This window comes from Takifugu flavidus, chromosome 4 (assembly GCF_003711565.1).
Source record: "Takifugu flavidus isolate HTHZ2018 chromosome 4, ASM371156v2, whole genome shotgun sequence".
In the NCBI taxonomy this organism is placed as follows: Eukaryota; Metazoa; Chordata; class Actinopteri; order Tetraodontiformes; family Tetraodontidae; genus Takifugu; species Takifugu flavidus.
In genome coordinates this window covers 17,069,530-17,085,391 of record NC_079523.1, presented here as the reverse complement: position 1 = coordinate 17,085,391, position 15,862 = coordinate 17,069,530, and the positions used below count along the sequence as shown (strand labels likewise).

Here is a 15,862-nt window from a genome sequence, read left to right as displayed (position 1 = left end):
GTCGTCTTATATTCGGGCCGATACGGTAGTTACCCTCGTTAATACGCTCTGAGAGTTAACGTGTCGAACCTCGCAGAATAGAACTAGATAACGCCGCAAATATCCAATAGCAGCGGCACATTTGTAGCATTTCCACACAGGTGTGTAGTCAGGTGCAAATACGTCGGAGGCGCACTCGCGTTTATTTTAGCTTTATTTTACAGCCGTGAAGGTTCAGAGGTTGTCGAGTGACAGGTTGAACGCGGGCAAATGGAGTCGCCCCATTTCGACAGGAAACTCGAGGGCACGGAGGAAATGAACAAAGGTTTTGGGTTGTTGTTACAGCTTGGCTGCGGAGGGGAAAGAGCTCATTCTAGATGTGGGATGGGATGGAAAAACCTTCGGACAGCAGGCCGATCCAGGAAGACCAGAAAGTGAATTCCAAACCTTCAAACCAAGTGAAAACACTCCAGAAGTCTGGGAACGCGAGTCATCGGCAGAACATTCTTACACAAGCGGCAGATGGATGAATAGATACGAAGGGGAATCACACTGAGGAAGGAAGGATGCAGAAAGCAGCTGCACAACCCCCCCACCCTTCCCAAACAGTGGACGGTGATGTTTCCAGGACCCCCAGCAACCAGCCACCTGCTACACATAACCCCAATTTTCCCAATTCTTCACTGTGCCTGCTGGGACGTGACGGAAGCGGACCTCAAAATTAAACCCGAGCCCAGTAAAATCAAGCACTCGAGTCTTTAAAAGGAGACGCTACAAGACGTTAGTCCAGATGTTACTGCATTGACTTCAAACCAAGCTCCTTTTGAAAAGCTGTCACCTTCTTAGTGCCGTACATGACCTCCAGGAAGCGCTGCTCGGCGTCCTGAAACCTCTGGTCCAAGATGGACACCATCTTCCTCACCACCTTCATTATCATGTAGTTGTTGAGAAGGCTGCAAAACAACGTCCTGTCACGAAGAGGACAAGCAGGAACCACGTGGCACCGCACAACCGTAGAACCTCTCATCTGACCTTTTGTTTGTTTTTTGGAGGAGATCGGAAACTTCCTGGAGGTACTCTTTGGCATAGACAACCACCGGCTCTGACTCATTGAGGACGACAGGAGCGAAGACGGCTGTCAGGTAGGGCATCCAGTCCACCGCAGGAACCAGCTCCTGCAGGGAAACACATCATATTACAGCATTTAATGAGCGGTGCCCTGCACTCCATGTCTCTTGTGTTTAATTCTAGCTTTTCAAACCAGGAGCTACATACTGCCAGATCCTTTGCCTTCATCTTATGGTAAATGAGCTCTTCGTCTCTTCTCTTCTCCTGGGGGACGCTGATGTTCGCCAGAGCCGTCTCAAAGTCCACGATCGCCGCCATCATCGTCCGAGAAGACTCCGCCGAGCCACCCAGGAGAACTCCCAAATCCACCAGGAAGTTCAGGTATGCTGATAGGTACTGCGAATAGCAAAGGTGGTGCTGGATTAGGCAAAAGCCACTTTGTTTTCCCTCTTGGGGTCATGGTGGCAGTGCTGGAGCCTGTCTCTGAGTAAAAGAGAAGTGGTCTGGGGGTGTCCTTCAGACGCCTGCTGACCTCTGACCCCGCTCACCTCTTACACTGCTTGTTGTAATGAATGTACTGCATGATCTCTGCCTCTTCCCTCTTCTGAACCCTCTGCTCCCCAGCCCAGTCCCCTACAGCCTGAGCTCTCCCCCACTTTCTTCCTGTGTTCATATAGCTCGGACGTTCCCACGACTTTCAAGGCCCGGCACAATCACGACTTGATTTAGCTTTCATTGGGAGGAAGTATGCGTCTGGTTGGTGTGAAATCAAAGTAATTGGAAATACCTTGTCATGCGCCGTTTTGTTGAGGTAGTAATCCCGTGAAGGCAGACCCAGGCTGGACTGATCTATCTGGACTCAAGAGAAACATTATTTTAACGTCTTTACTCCCCAGGTCAACACAAGAACAACTGTTTCATTTTCATTCCCGTGTCTCCAAAGTGCAGGCTACGCGCAGAAGCCTCCCAAAATATGATCTTATGGTGCAGGAATAACATCTCGGCTTCAGACTGTCAGTGTAAAACAATAATGAGATTCAAAAAGACAAAGAAAACAGAGAAACTGCTTGGTCGTAGAAGTAGCCGAGTCCTGGCCTTTATCCTGGTACGGAGACAAAAGTCGTTTCAACAATATCCATTATCACTTACTAAATAACGTGAGTCGGGCTTTCAATTAAGCGTGACGCTGTACGGACGGGAAACCGATCTTGCCGCTCAGCTTCCTGTCTAGACTCCAAATAACATCACTCCGGCGGGGCTGCGGCCTTTGCACGTTTCAGCTGAAGCACGTTTAGAGCGAAGACTCTTTCCCACCAGTCACCAACGTGGCGCCACCCCATGCTCATGCAGCAGTCGCCCTCACAATCCATATAAAGTTCTACATACAGTCGGGGGTTTGCTGATAGTGAGGTTAAAATAATGAAGCGCAAGCGTCTTTAACAGCGTCGCCACTAGATGTCGCCGTTCCCAAAACAATCTGCAAAATTCTACATTTCCCAACTTTCCTACATTTACCAGTCGACCACCCAAGAAGCGTTTTATGTGTTCCTACCTGCCGTCTGCATTTATTGTGTCACAATTCCTGTTTCACGGACAGAGACATGTATGTGGACCGACGGGACAATGTGTCCACGCTGGTGACACCGGTCACGTGGTCAAGCTCAGAGGAGTCCACTCTGATCAAATAAATGCATGTTAATGCTAAGCTTAAAGGGGGCCGTCCCCACCGTCTGATATTTAAAACAGAAAATCATTAACGACCGATTATTAATGTTCATACAACAAAAACATCATTATCAACAGTGGGAAATAGGCCGTAAACTCCACCTTGAAAGTGTAATCCCTTTAATTAAATGTTAAGCTAACGGCCCACCAACGTCAACCATCCGGCGTCAGAGCTTTGCTGCCAGGACGGTCACGACCGGATCGCCACACCTGCCCGTCTCACCTGGATGACGTTGCTGTTGGAGTTTTTGGAGTCCGTGCTGACAAACACGCTGAAAAAAGGCGAGGTGCGATAGTTGGCCGACACGATGCGCAACACTTCCTGGAAGTTGTCCTTGTCCCAAGGTTCGGTCAGAGCCCATCCCCCGATCTGAATCAGTGTTGAGACAGACAAAGGGAGGAATGCAAAACAATCCGCTCCGTGGACGTCTCTTTCCTGAAGGGATGGAAAGGACGAACGTGCGAACGGCTTACATCACTGATGAGATCCTGCAGTGGTTTCGCTCCTAGTTCCTCGATCTTGTCCTCGTTCATGCAGGCCTGATAATATCTCTGGGCCTTTTCCTCGGCTTGACTGAGACCGTTTATAGACGTGTTTTCTGCAACGACGAAAAAAGAGCAACCAAATCAAGGGGCACGGCACCACATACGTGCGTAGCTTAGCATAAATCCAGGTTTGAGCTAATACCGGAGCAGGATTGGGGGCTTTGACCAACAAAACATCTCCATTTTTAATCAAATACTCCTCTGAGCGCAGCTCTTACCTAATAAATGCTTCATTACGAGCATGTTCTGTTCCCACAGGTTGCTGAAAGTACCCCAGCGAGACTTGCCCTCCGGGAGGGGGTTGCTCTTCATCCACCCCCCGCAGGCATAGTTGTAGAAGTCGCTGCACGGGTCCACAGACCGATCCAGGCCCCCCATGACAACGCTGGCCACAGAAATGCACGGCTGGCTCAGACAGAGCCCAGGGTGACCTGCAGAGCAAAGCCAGTTAAAGGAGGCAGGAAACCGCATCTTTTGATGGATGTCGTTGAAGATCCGAGTGGATCTGGGGGGGGGGGGGGTCTTCCCCTGTGTGGAAACTTTGGTTTTATACATTATACATACTTTATTGCTTTAGTGTCATTGTGCTCCACATTCAATTGGCTAAAATGTGCCGCATATTGTTAAAAAGAAAGGATTAGGACAGTACACAGAAGAGTTTTACAGCCAATAATAGTATATTTAGGAAGCCCGGAAGTGGAAGACCTTCACCGCGTGTCCCTATCCAGAAGTACCAGACACGGATGGAGCTAAAGTTCCAGCAGTGATGAGATTAGTGCCCTTTGGAGAACACATCTGCCTTCCTTTTATTATTTGGGACACGCAGTTGTGAATGGGAGGAAATGGCACAGAGTTTCCAAGCCCCCTACGAGTGATGCTTGATCCACACGTGCTTGTACCCGGATGTACAGTATGTACAGTTGGGGGGGGGGGGGGGCTTACACACTCTTTATTCAATTGCACAAATGAATGACGCACATTCACAGTGCGGTTTATTTGAGCGTGGAGTGTTTTCCTGATTCTGCCGGACTCACCCTGTTTGTAGAAGACGGCAGCTGAGACCAGGCAGACGAACAGGCCCACAGACACCACGCACAGCAGAACCAGCAGCCTCCTCTCTCGCCGGGTCGAGTTCAGACAACACGCGGGGCCGCGGCTGCGGAGGAACGTCACCTGCAAAGGGCGAGCACGGTGATGCCAGTGCTCTAAAGTCAGGGAATACAGGCAAACGCTCTCGTCTTGCATGGAAGCTAGCTTGGAGCTCCTCTCCCGCTTACATCTCTGCCCTTCCCACCCTCGCTTTCCCAGCTCAACGTTCACCTACAAATGATATCGCAAAGCTAGAATAATGAAGCACATGTGTTGAACACAAACAGGAGGGCCCAACCAAAAATAAGCAAGCGATTTTAGTATTTAGCTCCCAAATCTTGGGTTTTCAGTGAGCGCTAGAGCTTCTGAGCAGCAACTCTTCTCTATCAAACACTGAATATTCCTTTGGTTTACAGAAGGAAAGGGAATTTGTCTTCAATGTGAGCTGATTCCAGGCGTATTGGCGAGGCAGAATTTCGACAGATAATCCCCGCTGTGTAAATAAATGCCAGATTTGGACCTCACACTCTGCTCTGAAGGATATTGACCCCTGAAGGAATGATCTAGCTTGGCTTTTATTACCTGTGGGTCAACAGCGGAACCAAATCTGGCCTAATAGGTGGCCAAAGCCACAGGAGCCAGTGGTAGCAGATGATATTCCATCAAACAACACATCAATTCAGGTCCTGCAGAGCCAAAGGAGGCGCCGTGTCCGCGACGTGCCGTTTACCTGCATCGGAGATGATGGGTAGATGTCATCACCGGTGGAATCCACCAGATCCTCCTCATCCAGAGTGGCTCGTTTATACATGGACATCTGAAAGGGTAAATACAGAAAAGACTCTCTGAGCGCTTCCATGTTCAGCCAAGGTGCTCCTCGGTCACGCACGTGAGGAAGAACGTGCGTGGCGGCTAGTCCTCGTCGGTCTGTGAGGGTTCAGGGATCAGGTTTCCCTTTAAAATCCCGCGGGACATGTTTTATCCGTCTTGTCTTTTGCTCCTCCACTTAGGCACAGACGGGCACTTTTCTCTCTGGAGCGCTGCTGGGCTCCTTTTCACACCCACAAACCCTCACGGCCCACATGCTAAATACCCACAAGGGGGGAAACATCACAGCCGCCTCAGAGACTCCTCTCCAGAATTCCCTGTACTGTCCTCTTGTGGCTCCTCTTAAGTCAAACCGTCTTCCTGGATTCCCGCGTTTTCCACCAAACTGGCACGAGAGGCGTCCCGACCCATGAAAAACAGGAAGTGAGCGGAACCGAGCAACTTGCGACAAGTGTGGTTTCACTTAAAGTAGATCCTGGTGGTTTCCACCCACTCGTTATGCTATAGGACATGAGAACGTGGGGGAGGATCTTGCGTTCTCTCCTCCCACCACACTGTTTGTTACGTGATCTGCAGGACAGGCCATACCTGAAACACATGACCCACAGCCCCACAGCCACATCGCGCAAACAGCTGATTTAAAACAGATTTCAGAACACCTATCGGAATCCACCCGGTCAAAATAGAATCCCTCGTCCAAGCTCCTCGATGCTCCACGCCCCCATCCCCGAAACCTTTATCTCAACATCAGGGCAACGTTCGACTGCTGCAGGTTAAATCTGCCGAGGAACCTCCAGATGATTGCCACAAACCGCACAGACGGGCTGAGCGCCCACATTAAACTCTTGGAACCGACTAATAAAACCCATCCTTAGTCCTTAAGCTCAAAAGGGCTTCTGCGTGTTGTTGTTGTTTTCGAGGAAACACATCAGTACTAATGAGTCAGCGCGCTGCAGAGGGTTAGCGAGCTTATAAAGGGTCCGTATGCCTGTAATTGACTTAATCATTACCCTGTTCATTACTTATGTATCCAACACCGGAATGCTGTGCCGATGAATATTAAGGACCGGGCAGCAGAGCGTTTCCATTATTCCTGAGCAGCAGCAGCAGCAGCGTGCAGAGGAGGATTAACCTTGACTGTCTGTCACCCTGACAGAGTCGCCGCTACATCCCTGAATAATAACACAAAACTCAACACAATCCAATCATTTACAAATCCAGCGCTATCAAAGACGGCACTTCTTCATGAATTCAAGGACTTTATTTCATTGCTGAGGCCAAAATAAAGGCAGCGCCACCTGCGGAAGGCCCAGATCGCTTCAGCAAAATCGGAAAAAAAGCTTGTGGAGGAACCTGGGAGGACGAGGCGCTGTGGTGAAAATGGCTCAATCCAGGCGGCTGTCTGCTCTGTGCCACACTGCAGAGAACCAAACGATCCCAATCTGGCTGGCAAAGGTTGCGCTGTCGAAGCTCCGCGCACATTCCTCAGCGCACATGCACAGCTTTTGAGCATATTCCTGGAACTGAACTCAGATGTGCCCGCACATGTTGCCCCACAACCCTACCGAGCGCCGCTCATGCGAACCAGCTCGTGCATGAGAGCAACATATCACTGCCCCGTAACGCTGAGACCGCATTTTTATTTATTTATTTTTTAAAAACGCGGCACTACAAAAGAATCCCCGTCGACGTCTGCAGGACTGCGGATGCCGAAGAGCCTTTACGAGTCATTTCAAAGCAGGGGAGATGCTCTCAGAGGGCGTCCCGCTTAGGGGAAATGGCGCGAGGCCGCGTCACCTCGCACAGGCCGTAAAAGCTCGAACCTGCGTCAGTAATTCGTCACTGAGCCTACACACCGCACGATTATTTGCAACACTGGGGCGCTCTGCCAAGAATAACAGAAGAGTGTTAGCCGTTGGGATTTGGGGGGGAGGTGGGGGATTGCAGAGCTAAAGTTCTTGTACGTTAAAGTAAAACTGGGGCTGTCGCAGGGATGAGCTGCAGCAACACCAACATCCTCCGGACATGAGCACGGGAATCCTCCACAGAGAATAAGGGAAGGGAAGCTCGACACAAGCACAGCCGTGCGATGTCAAGGCACATCGAGCAGCGTGTTGTTGCCACGACGGCACGCCCACGTCACACGCGCGTAGGAACGATCCACAACGATCCACTCCTTCACCTGTTCGGACGGTCCTGATCCCGTCTCAAACGAGCGGTGATGTTGATTCCGGATGTTCCTGATGTAACGGCGGCTAAACAGTGCAGCGCCACGCACAACTGTGCACCGGGGTTTTGCCAGAAGGCCACAGATAAGAAACCGCGGTCTCAGGCTGACCTCTGCCATGAGGAAATCTCTGGAAACAGTGTGTGAACCATGCCGACGCCCTGATAATGAAATGTTAACGAGAGAAAATAAAGCTTCTTTTCCGGTCAACTTTTCTCCCCTCTGCCCAGGGATTATTTAGCTAAGCGGAGGATTGTGGACTACAGCCACCACACTTTTGCTTTATTTTTAGACAATAACGTCACAATAACAGCGATGCCGACAGGGTCTCAGAGGTCACTTTTTTTTTTTGCACCTCTTTTTTCTCAGTCTCAAATGTTGACGGTCATAAAAAAGCAGCATATTTACAGGCCGCGCTTGTGCGTTATGTGGCAGTTGTCCTTTTGTGGCCCTTTATTGCACGAGGTTACGGTTAGCAGACAAATAACAAGAGATCACCTATTCCTGCCGTCGTTATGGAGACGCGGCCACGTCCAGGTAACGAATCCCCTCGGAGTGCTGATTAAACACAAGCATCTAACATTATTGATTCATTTGTTTCTGATTGCTTCATTTCTTTTTCTTTATTGCTGATACGCCGTATCTAAAAATAGCTGGTTACATTAAATTTTGTTGTTGAATTGTTTGTTTAGCATTCTTGTTACTTTTACACACTATTTCAGCCACAATGTGAATTATGTCACAAGATTCAAAGAGGGAAACAAAACTGTCCTGTACTGGTACTGCTGGGAATACTGGGAGCAAAGATTCCATAAAGAGCAATGATGTTAGCATCATGGGGACTAAAGAGGAAGTTAAATGTCCACCTTATGACTCACTGAAAGGTCTGGTTAAACTTCAAACTGAAATAAAAACCCATTCTTTCTGGGTCAGAAGTGGGGAAAAAGTTGACTCCATATTTGACGCCAGTTACTTTTAACAGGACTCCCTTCATGCAGGTACAAATGACCTTTAATGACGCTTTAATGACGTTTCCGGCGAGCAGAAATGCGGAATAACGTGACCTTATTTGGATATTTCGTTAGGACAACAGCACTTTGCGCCATGTCAACAAACGTGGTTGTGCCGTGCCTGCTTTTGACAGGCACGGCACAACCACGTTTATGCTGTCAAAAAAGACTAATTCAGCGGCTCAATACAAATATCACGTACAAAAGTCAATTTATTCCAGCCCAGGATATGGGGGGATCGTTTCGCGTTATAACGTGAAAATAACAGCTGATGTCCGGTTATAACGTGGTGTTATTTTGCTTCTGGGATGCTGACAGTAAGTTTCGGTCATCACAGCCTGGTTCAATTTTAAAACACACGTTTTACAGAGATATTGTGAGCTTACTGTGATTGTGAGCGGCGACTGTCGTCACTTCGAGCTGCTTTCTGACCCGGGACGAGCGATCCTCGGCTGGGACAAGCAAACACGCCGCGAAGCCTGCGTCAAGATGGTTCCCGCCCTTGTGGAGCCACTTCGCCGTACGCGGAAGTTGCTTCCGCTGAACAATTACAAAAAGACTAAAAACACCGCAACTTTAATCAAAAGTTGTGATTTAGAGCCAAATACCGTATACCATTTTATTTCTCAGTAAATTTGAATCCACCCAACTCCCCCACATCGCTCTATTTCAGAGGTTTCTCTTAAAAACATTTAGGAAAGTCTCTTTTTCTAACCTGAATGTAGCGCACAGTTGTTTATAGTTGGCATATTTTTCTGCACTACTTAATCATACTACCTCCGGAATCTCTTATTTGCACTTTCATTTTTTAGTATAATATTCCCTTCTGTATATAATTTCCCCTCTGTATATAATGCATAATGTACATAGTAATGTACATAACATAATAGTTTTTCTTTTAGTGTTGTATACCACTGGTTACTGTAACATGTGAATTTCCCCAATGTGGGATCAAAAAAGTTTTATCTTATCGCATCTCTAATTTTTGGTGAACAAAGGGAAAATGTTATATGGAACAACAAAAACTAGGTAGTTAAATCCACAGGAGACCTCCATATTATAGCTTCAACAGACAATAAACTGGCAAAGAATGGAGAGAAGAATAGGCTTTTATGCTGCAGTTGATTAAGGTTGATATAGACCAGGTGGTGACAGGGGCAGAAAATGTCTTTAGTGAGCAGACGAGCAAGGCCAGCCAGGGAAAGCAAATAAGGAAGAGCTGAAGGGCCCAGTTGGAACATCAGGGCTCTTTCTATAGAAGTCATCAATGAATGACTCCAGAATGAAACACCCAGAGACCCAGTTCCCTTCTCTCTGGGGCCACATCCTTCCCATTTCACGAGAAACTTTGACGTACCCAGAACAGGCGTTAGAATGTAAAGGCCGGATAATCATCGCGCTTGATGAATGTGCACAGTCTGACCATTGATAGATCCACAGTTCTGTTTACGGTAAATCAGCCAATGAACTGAGTTGCCAATTTACGAGATTCAACTCACAGAAGAATGTTCTTGGTGAATAGCCAGACAGACTGACCTGTGGTATACCGGGGGGGGGAGCGGCAGTGTTGGTTGGCAAAAAGGTGATTGGAATGTTGGGTCCATAGCAGGGTTTTCCACATCTCCTTCCAGATGGCTTGACAGCGCTGAGCAAGATGTTGAATTGACAGGACTGCCATCTCTATTTCTTCTTCTCATTTCAGGAACAGAGGAGGCTGGTCCCCTTAGCAGGCCTGAAATGGGGGAGTCCGTTAAAATTGTTAACAAGGAAGTTTTGTGACCCACGGTGGTTGTTTGCTCCAAGACTGAGGATGGGTTTCAGTTAGGCAGAATAAGGTATTCTGAAGGTGTATAAGGTATTCTGAAGGCATTCGTTAACCCTTTTGGATTGCCCACTAGTTTGGGGGTGGAACCCCTTGGAAAGACTGGATGTAAAACCAGCTGATTTGCAGACAAACTACCAAATTTATGAGGTGAATTGTGGGTCTCTATCAGTGAATATAGAGACCCACAGGGCTAGGTTAGGGCTTGGTTACCTTGGAGTCAACGCACATGTTTAAAAAGATCTAGTGTCTGGTGGAGATGGCAATTTACTCAGTGGAATAAAGATAAGATAAGATTTACTTTGTTCATCCCCATAGGGAAATTGTAATAGCAGCATAGACATAAAGAAATAAAAATATAGTATATAGACACAAATAGCTGCAGGTATATTTCCATACACATAGAAACATAATATAAATAAAGTACAAATAAGATTAGAACATAAACATAAAACTAAGAATAAGATGTTAATGCAGCTGAATGGGTTGGAGGGTTAGATGCTTAAATCCAGTCAAGAGAGCACAGCTCGGCCAGAACAGGATGAATTATAGAGGCTAATGGCAGACGGCAGGAACGACTTCCTGTACCATTCCTTAGAGCAGCGAGGCTGCAGGAGTCTGTCACTGAAGCTGCTTCTCAGTTTATGGAGGAGGTGGGAGGGATTGTACAGGATTGTCTGCACTTTTAACACCATCCTGTCCCTCCCCACCTCTCCAAGTTTGCAAGTTTACAGCCAACAACAGAGCCTGCCTTTTTGATGAGTTTGTTGAGTCTGTTGGCATCCTTTGCTTTAATGCCTGCACCCCAGCACAGTACACCAAAGAAGATGGTGTCATGGCTAGCAACATGTGGAGCATCCTGCTGCAAACACTGAAGGACCTGAGTCTCCTGAGGAAATAGAGTCTGCTCATGGCCTTCTTGTAAACAGCATTGGTGTTTGTGGACCACTCCAGTTTATTGTCCAGCTGAACACCCAGGAACCTGTAAGATGGGACTATTTCCACATCTTTCCCACTAATGCAGACTGGGGAGGGAGGGGACTTACTTTTATTGAAATCCACCACCATCTCCTTTGTCTTGGTCACGTTGAGCTGCGCCACCTGACAAAACTCTCCACAAGGGGAGAAAGTGGGCTGCTTTAGATAATCTGTCCACAACCTGTTGCTCATGTTTCACTTAGAGTAGGTGTGATAGATCGAGGAGTGACTGTATAGCTTCAACACGTTCAGTCATCAATGCAAGGATCGTAGCTAATATACACGCATCTACAATAATCAGCAAAAACCAACACTTGTTTAACAACAAGGTACGACCACAAGGTGGCAGCAGAACTCAATACTATCACACCATTGTTTTCTCCCCAGTTTTTCAAAATCAGCAAGACTCAAGGAAATTGAGTTCTTGATTTAAGAAAAACAAGATGCTGACCTTCAGTATGTTTCTTGAACAGCAAATATTTGAAATGCAACATCTATTTTCTCTGTGCAACAACATTCCACTGTGCAGATTCAAGGTCTTGCCTTTAAAGTTTCAGTCGCTGTGGCTGAGCTTGAAGCCTCTGTGAAAGCCTGCGTTTGGCTGGTTGGATAATAGTTACTGTGGGTGAGAACTGCGGGTGGCGTCTGGCCTGTACAATACCGAGAAATTTGCTAGTCTGTGACTAATGGACAAAGCTCAAAGAAAGCTTTTCCATTAGTACATCCTCATTTTAAGGTTTGTATGGACCTCCAACTTCCCCGTATCAGTTTCAGTCAGATGCTATGTTTCTCTGGACCTGTCAGCACCTCAGTTAGCCTTTTAAGTGCTCCTCCTCCGATGACGCAGCGATGAGGATAACATCCAAGGCAGTGACACTTTCACAGCCCCTATGAGTGCAGAACGTCAAATCCTTTTCTGACCCTTCATCTAATAACAACTGCTCGTAGGCGTGTAACAGGTCCGGCTTATTGAATGAAGTTCCTCCTCCCAAAGCAGTAAGCAGATCTTTAGCCACAACATACACAAAAACTCCAACACCCTCCTTTGGGCTTCCTTTTTGAAAGCAACAACACTCTGCAATTACAACTGGTGCCGGCTTGAAACGTGCTCTCAACACTCCCTTTAGATCAGCATATTGCTGATATTGCATTGCTGTTAGAGTAAACTGTAGTAGTTAGCATCGCTAAATCCAGATTATTCTGCAGTTTCGATCACAGAACACACATAACTTCTTCTTGCATGTAACTTCATTAGCCATGAGGATCTATTGCACCAGACATTCAAGACCCAAACTCAAAATCCTCCTTTGCCTATTAACATTTACCCACACAGCCTCGGGGCATAGCCATGTTAGCTCGTCCGATGCTAACTCCTAGTTTAGAGATGTACCTGGTTCCTCTGCAAAACACTCCACCGCTTTTACAACCAATGTACTTTTTTTCTCTCATGGTTGTTTCAAAGCCTTTTTTATGGAGGTTGTGGCCCTGGGCTCCCTCTGAAGACGAGTAGTTCACTAGGACACTATTTGTTTAAGATTCCACTTGCCTGTCCTTGTCCTATAACTCACTGTAAATAAAACACTACTTAACATTAAATACATTTGCTCTTGTGGCTGATGCTGCTGAGAGATGAATCCATGTTATGTTAAAAAACCTCAAGGCCGAAACATACCCAAACACATTCAGCGGTCGTTTCTTTGAAAATGCAATATTTTACCCTATTATTATCTTTATATAATAATAATAGAATAAAATATTAATGTAAATAATAACATAACACTTCCTTATTATCTAAAATAATTAGTGTCCAGTGACATTTTCGCGCCATGACATGATGGTACATTCTCAAGTATATATATAAGTAATAAAGGAATTTTACATCACAAAATGGCTCCAGAACTAGTTTTCAATATCTTTAATATTCTTTTGCTGCGATCCCGCCGTCTGGTGAGGAACAGACGACTCCGAAGGACAATTTTTGCTCTAAGATCCAAACGTCAAACTGTAAGTGAGGGAGGGGGGGTAAACATTTGATGGTAGATTGATTTCCACATTTATGTTGTGTTATTTTAAGATGATCATATTGCACCCCTAGTGAAAACAATTGTAAACTACACATTGGGTTCTTATTTCCCAGAAATTTTATCTAATTTATCAAACAGCACAGTGAAAATTGCCTTTAAAAAAAACAACTTTGTTTTACCTACAGAACGAGCACTCATAACATTATTGTGTGGGGAACAGGCATGTTCCATTGCAGGCGATGTACATTGATGGCCAAACTGACCTCCGCCCAGACTTTCGTCTCTCTCGGTCAACGGTGGCCAAACTCATCGATGTCCTGCGCTCACCGTTTGACCATGGCTGGGGTCTGGAAGTGGAGGTTTTAGTCTACCTTTTCTGGCTGGCAGGCGCAACCTCCTACCGCCTGGTGTCAAGGGGATTTTCAATTCCACAGTCCATAGTCTATGACATTGTTCACATTCCAAATATTGCTGCTGGATTTCAGCGGCTGTCCGGATCACCGGCTCTTCAAAATGTGGTGGGCAGCATTGACGGGTGCCACATTAGAATCAAGTCCCCAGGTGCACATGCTCACTGTTATTTTAACAGGAAGCTTTTCTACTCCATCCAGCTGCAAGCAGTGTGTGACCACCAGGGCCTTTTTATAGACATTTTTACTGGCTACCCAGGCTCAGTCCATGACGCGCGAGTCCTGGGAAACAGCCCTCTGTATGTTCAGGGACTGTACCCACCTGAGGGATATTGTATAGTTGGGGGTGGTGGCTATCCCTGTATGTCCAGGCCTATAGCCCTGGTTACACCGTACAGGGAGCCAGTGACGAATATGATGGTGGCCAGGTTTAACAGACATCATGCAAAAGCCCGTTCTGTGATAGAACGGGCTTTTGGCATTATGAAGACCAGATGGCGGGCAATATTTTTTAAAGCTCTGGAGGTGAAGCCTGCATTTGCCACCAAGGTCATTGCATGCTGCACCATTCTGCACAATGTGCTTGCGGAATGGTGACAGCATGGAACCCTCAGAAGAGGCACTTGGGTCAGATAACATTGGTCAAATGCAGCCAGACCTACAATGTGGAGAGCAAATTTGGAACAGACTCGCTGCTGCCCTGTCAGCACCAACCCACCTCCCACCAGCTCTCCAAGACCACGATTACATTTAGGACTGGTCTTCATAATCCAGCATTTTGGAGCATGACGTCTGCTCAACCTGACTGCCATCATAAAGTCTTTTTTCTGACAGGTTCCTCTTAATTTGAATCATTTTTGTAAATAGTTATTAAAAAATCCCAATGGGATAAATGCAATTTCTTTATGTGTGTGTGTGTGTGTTTATGTAAATAGTTTTCTTTTCAAATTCAAAAACTCTATCAATTAAATTTAAACTTTGAATAAAGCATTTGTTATCAACCATATGATGCAAAGAAAGCAATCTTTGATGGAAGTTAACTTGATTTAAACAATTTAATATATTCTTTTTTTACATTTCATCTATCAGTTTCTGTAACAGATTTAAAAGTCTCTCCTCCCTGGCTTCTTCTCTTGTCGCCCTTTCCTCGGCCCTCTCCAGCAGCTCCAGGACCCTATCGCACCGCTGGCACGTGCATGGTGCTGGCCCTGGTTCCTCCTCCTCTGTCCCTGACTCTCCATCAGGTCTATCTGGGACTGAATATGGGGAGCCTGACTCAGAAAGGAATGGCTCTCCCCCCAGGCTGAGGCAATGAGGCATGGGGGCCGAATGGAGGGCCTGCCACCTATTGCCTCATCCATGAGAGGGAACTATTTCCACTTGACAGCAGTGACCTCCCCAGATTCAGTGCCAGACCCTGACGGTGGTCTCCGGTGCTCCTACAAATAGGGAATAAGCGAATAATTCAAACAGTAATGCAACATTTCCTATAATTATTAGTCTGTCACATTTAGACTAAATTTAAAGCAATTATTACAAACCTTGTAGGTTTTTTTAAGGTTCTCCCACTTTTTTGCTGCTCGTGCTGGAGTCAGCATTCCATTCAGGCCAATTTCCCTCAGCACAACTCTACAAATTGGAACAAGGACATAAACAAATTGCAGAAGTCCATCAGTTTAGTTTCTGGATTGTGATCACACCAGATTCCAAGTTATAGCAATAAAATACAGTCTTTAATAACATTTTGCCACCACCCACTCCCATCCTGCTGCAGCAGAAACCTCTTCCCGGAGAAGAGGTGGTCCTTCTCCATCCGGCATCGGATCATCTTACTAATGTCATCATCACTCCCTTAAGAAATCAATTCAAGCCATCAGTCTGCGTTATATTAATATCATTCCTACAGTACCTTAAATTTGCATTAGCAAATAGCAAGGTGGAATTAAAGCGGTACGTAACCTAATAAGATGCTTATAGTCGCGCATAAATAAATAAAGGCAACATATTTAAAATGGAGTCAGCAATGTTGCGCTAAAGTGAAAGAATTTTACGCTCTAGTAAGATATGTGAAACAAATAGCATATAATAACATAATACATACATTTGTACGTCATCTCTCCTCGTTTACCCGCCATTGTGTGTATATATTGTATATA

At 46.3% G+C, this 15,862-nt stretch overlaps 1 protein-coding gene and 1 long non-coding RNA gene across 2 annotated transcripts in view; both read right to left on the bottom strand.

Annotated features, from left to right (window-relative positions):
• ece1 (endothelin converting enzyme 1) overlaps window positions 1-6,732 on the bottom strand; it is a 10,773-nt gene extending 4,041 nt beyond the window's left edge. Inside the window, exons 1-10 of the mRNA XM_057031306.1 lie at window positions 6,589-6,732; window positions 5,138-5,224; window positions 4,353-4,491; window positions 3,537-3,749; window positions 3,247-3,371; window positions 2,996-3,142; window positions 1,835-1,900; window positions 1,255-1,443; window positions 1,012-1,154; window positions 818-932 (exon numbers count right to left, since the gene is read on the bottom strand). Of these exons, the coding sequence (XP_056887286.1) occupies window positions 818-932; window positions 1,012-1,154; window positions 1,255-1,443; window positions 1,835-1,900; window positions 2,996-3,142; window positions 3,247-3,371; window positions 3,537-3,749; window positions 4,353-4,491; window positions 5,138-5,224; window positions 6,589-6,717 (1,353 nt within the window). The 5' untranslated portion in view covers window positions 6,718-6,732. The remainder of the gene's footprint in view (window positions 1-817; window positions 933-1,011; window positions 1,155-1,254; window positions 1,444-1,834; window positions 1,901-2,995; window positions 3,143-3,246; window positions 3,372-3,536; window positions 3,750-4,352; window positions 4,492-5,137; window positions 5,225-6,588) is intronic.
• An 8,015-nt stretch (window positions 6,733-14,747) lies between these two features.
• LOC130524674 (uncharacterized) lies at window positions 14,748-15,862 on the bottom strand. The gene is made up of 3 exons (XR_008950181.1): window positions 15,808-15,862; window positions 15,248-15,335; window positions 14,748-15,145 (listed from the first exon to the last, which is right to left on the bottom strand). It is a non-coding gene; the product is annotated as an uncharacterized LOC130524674 (long non-coding RNA).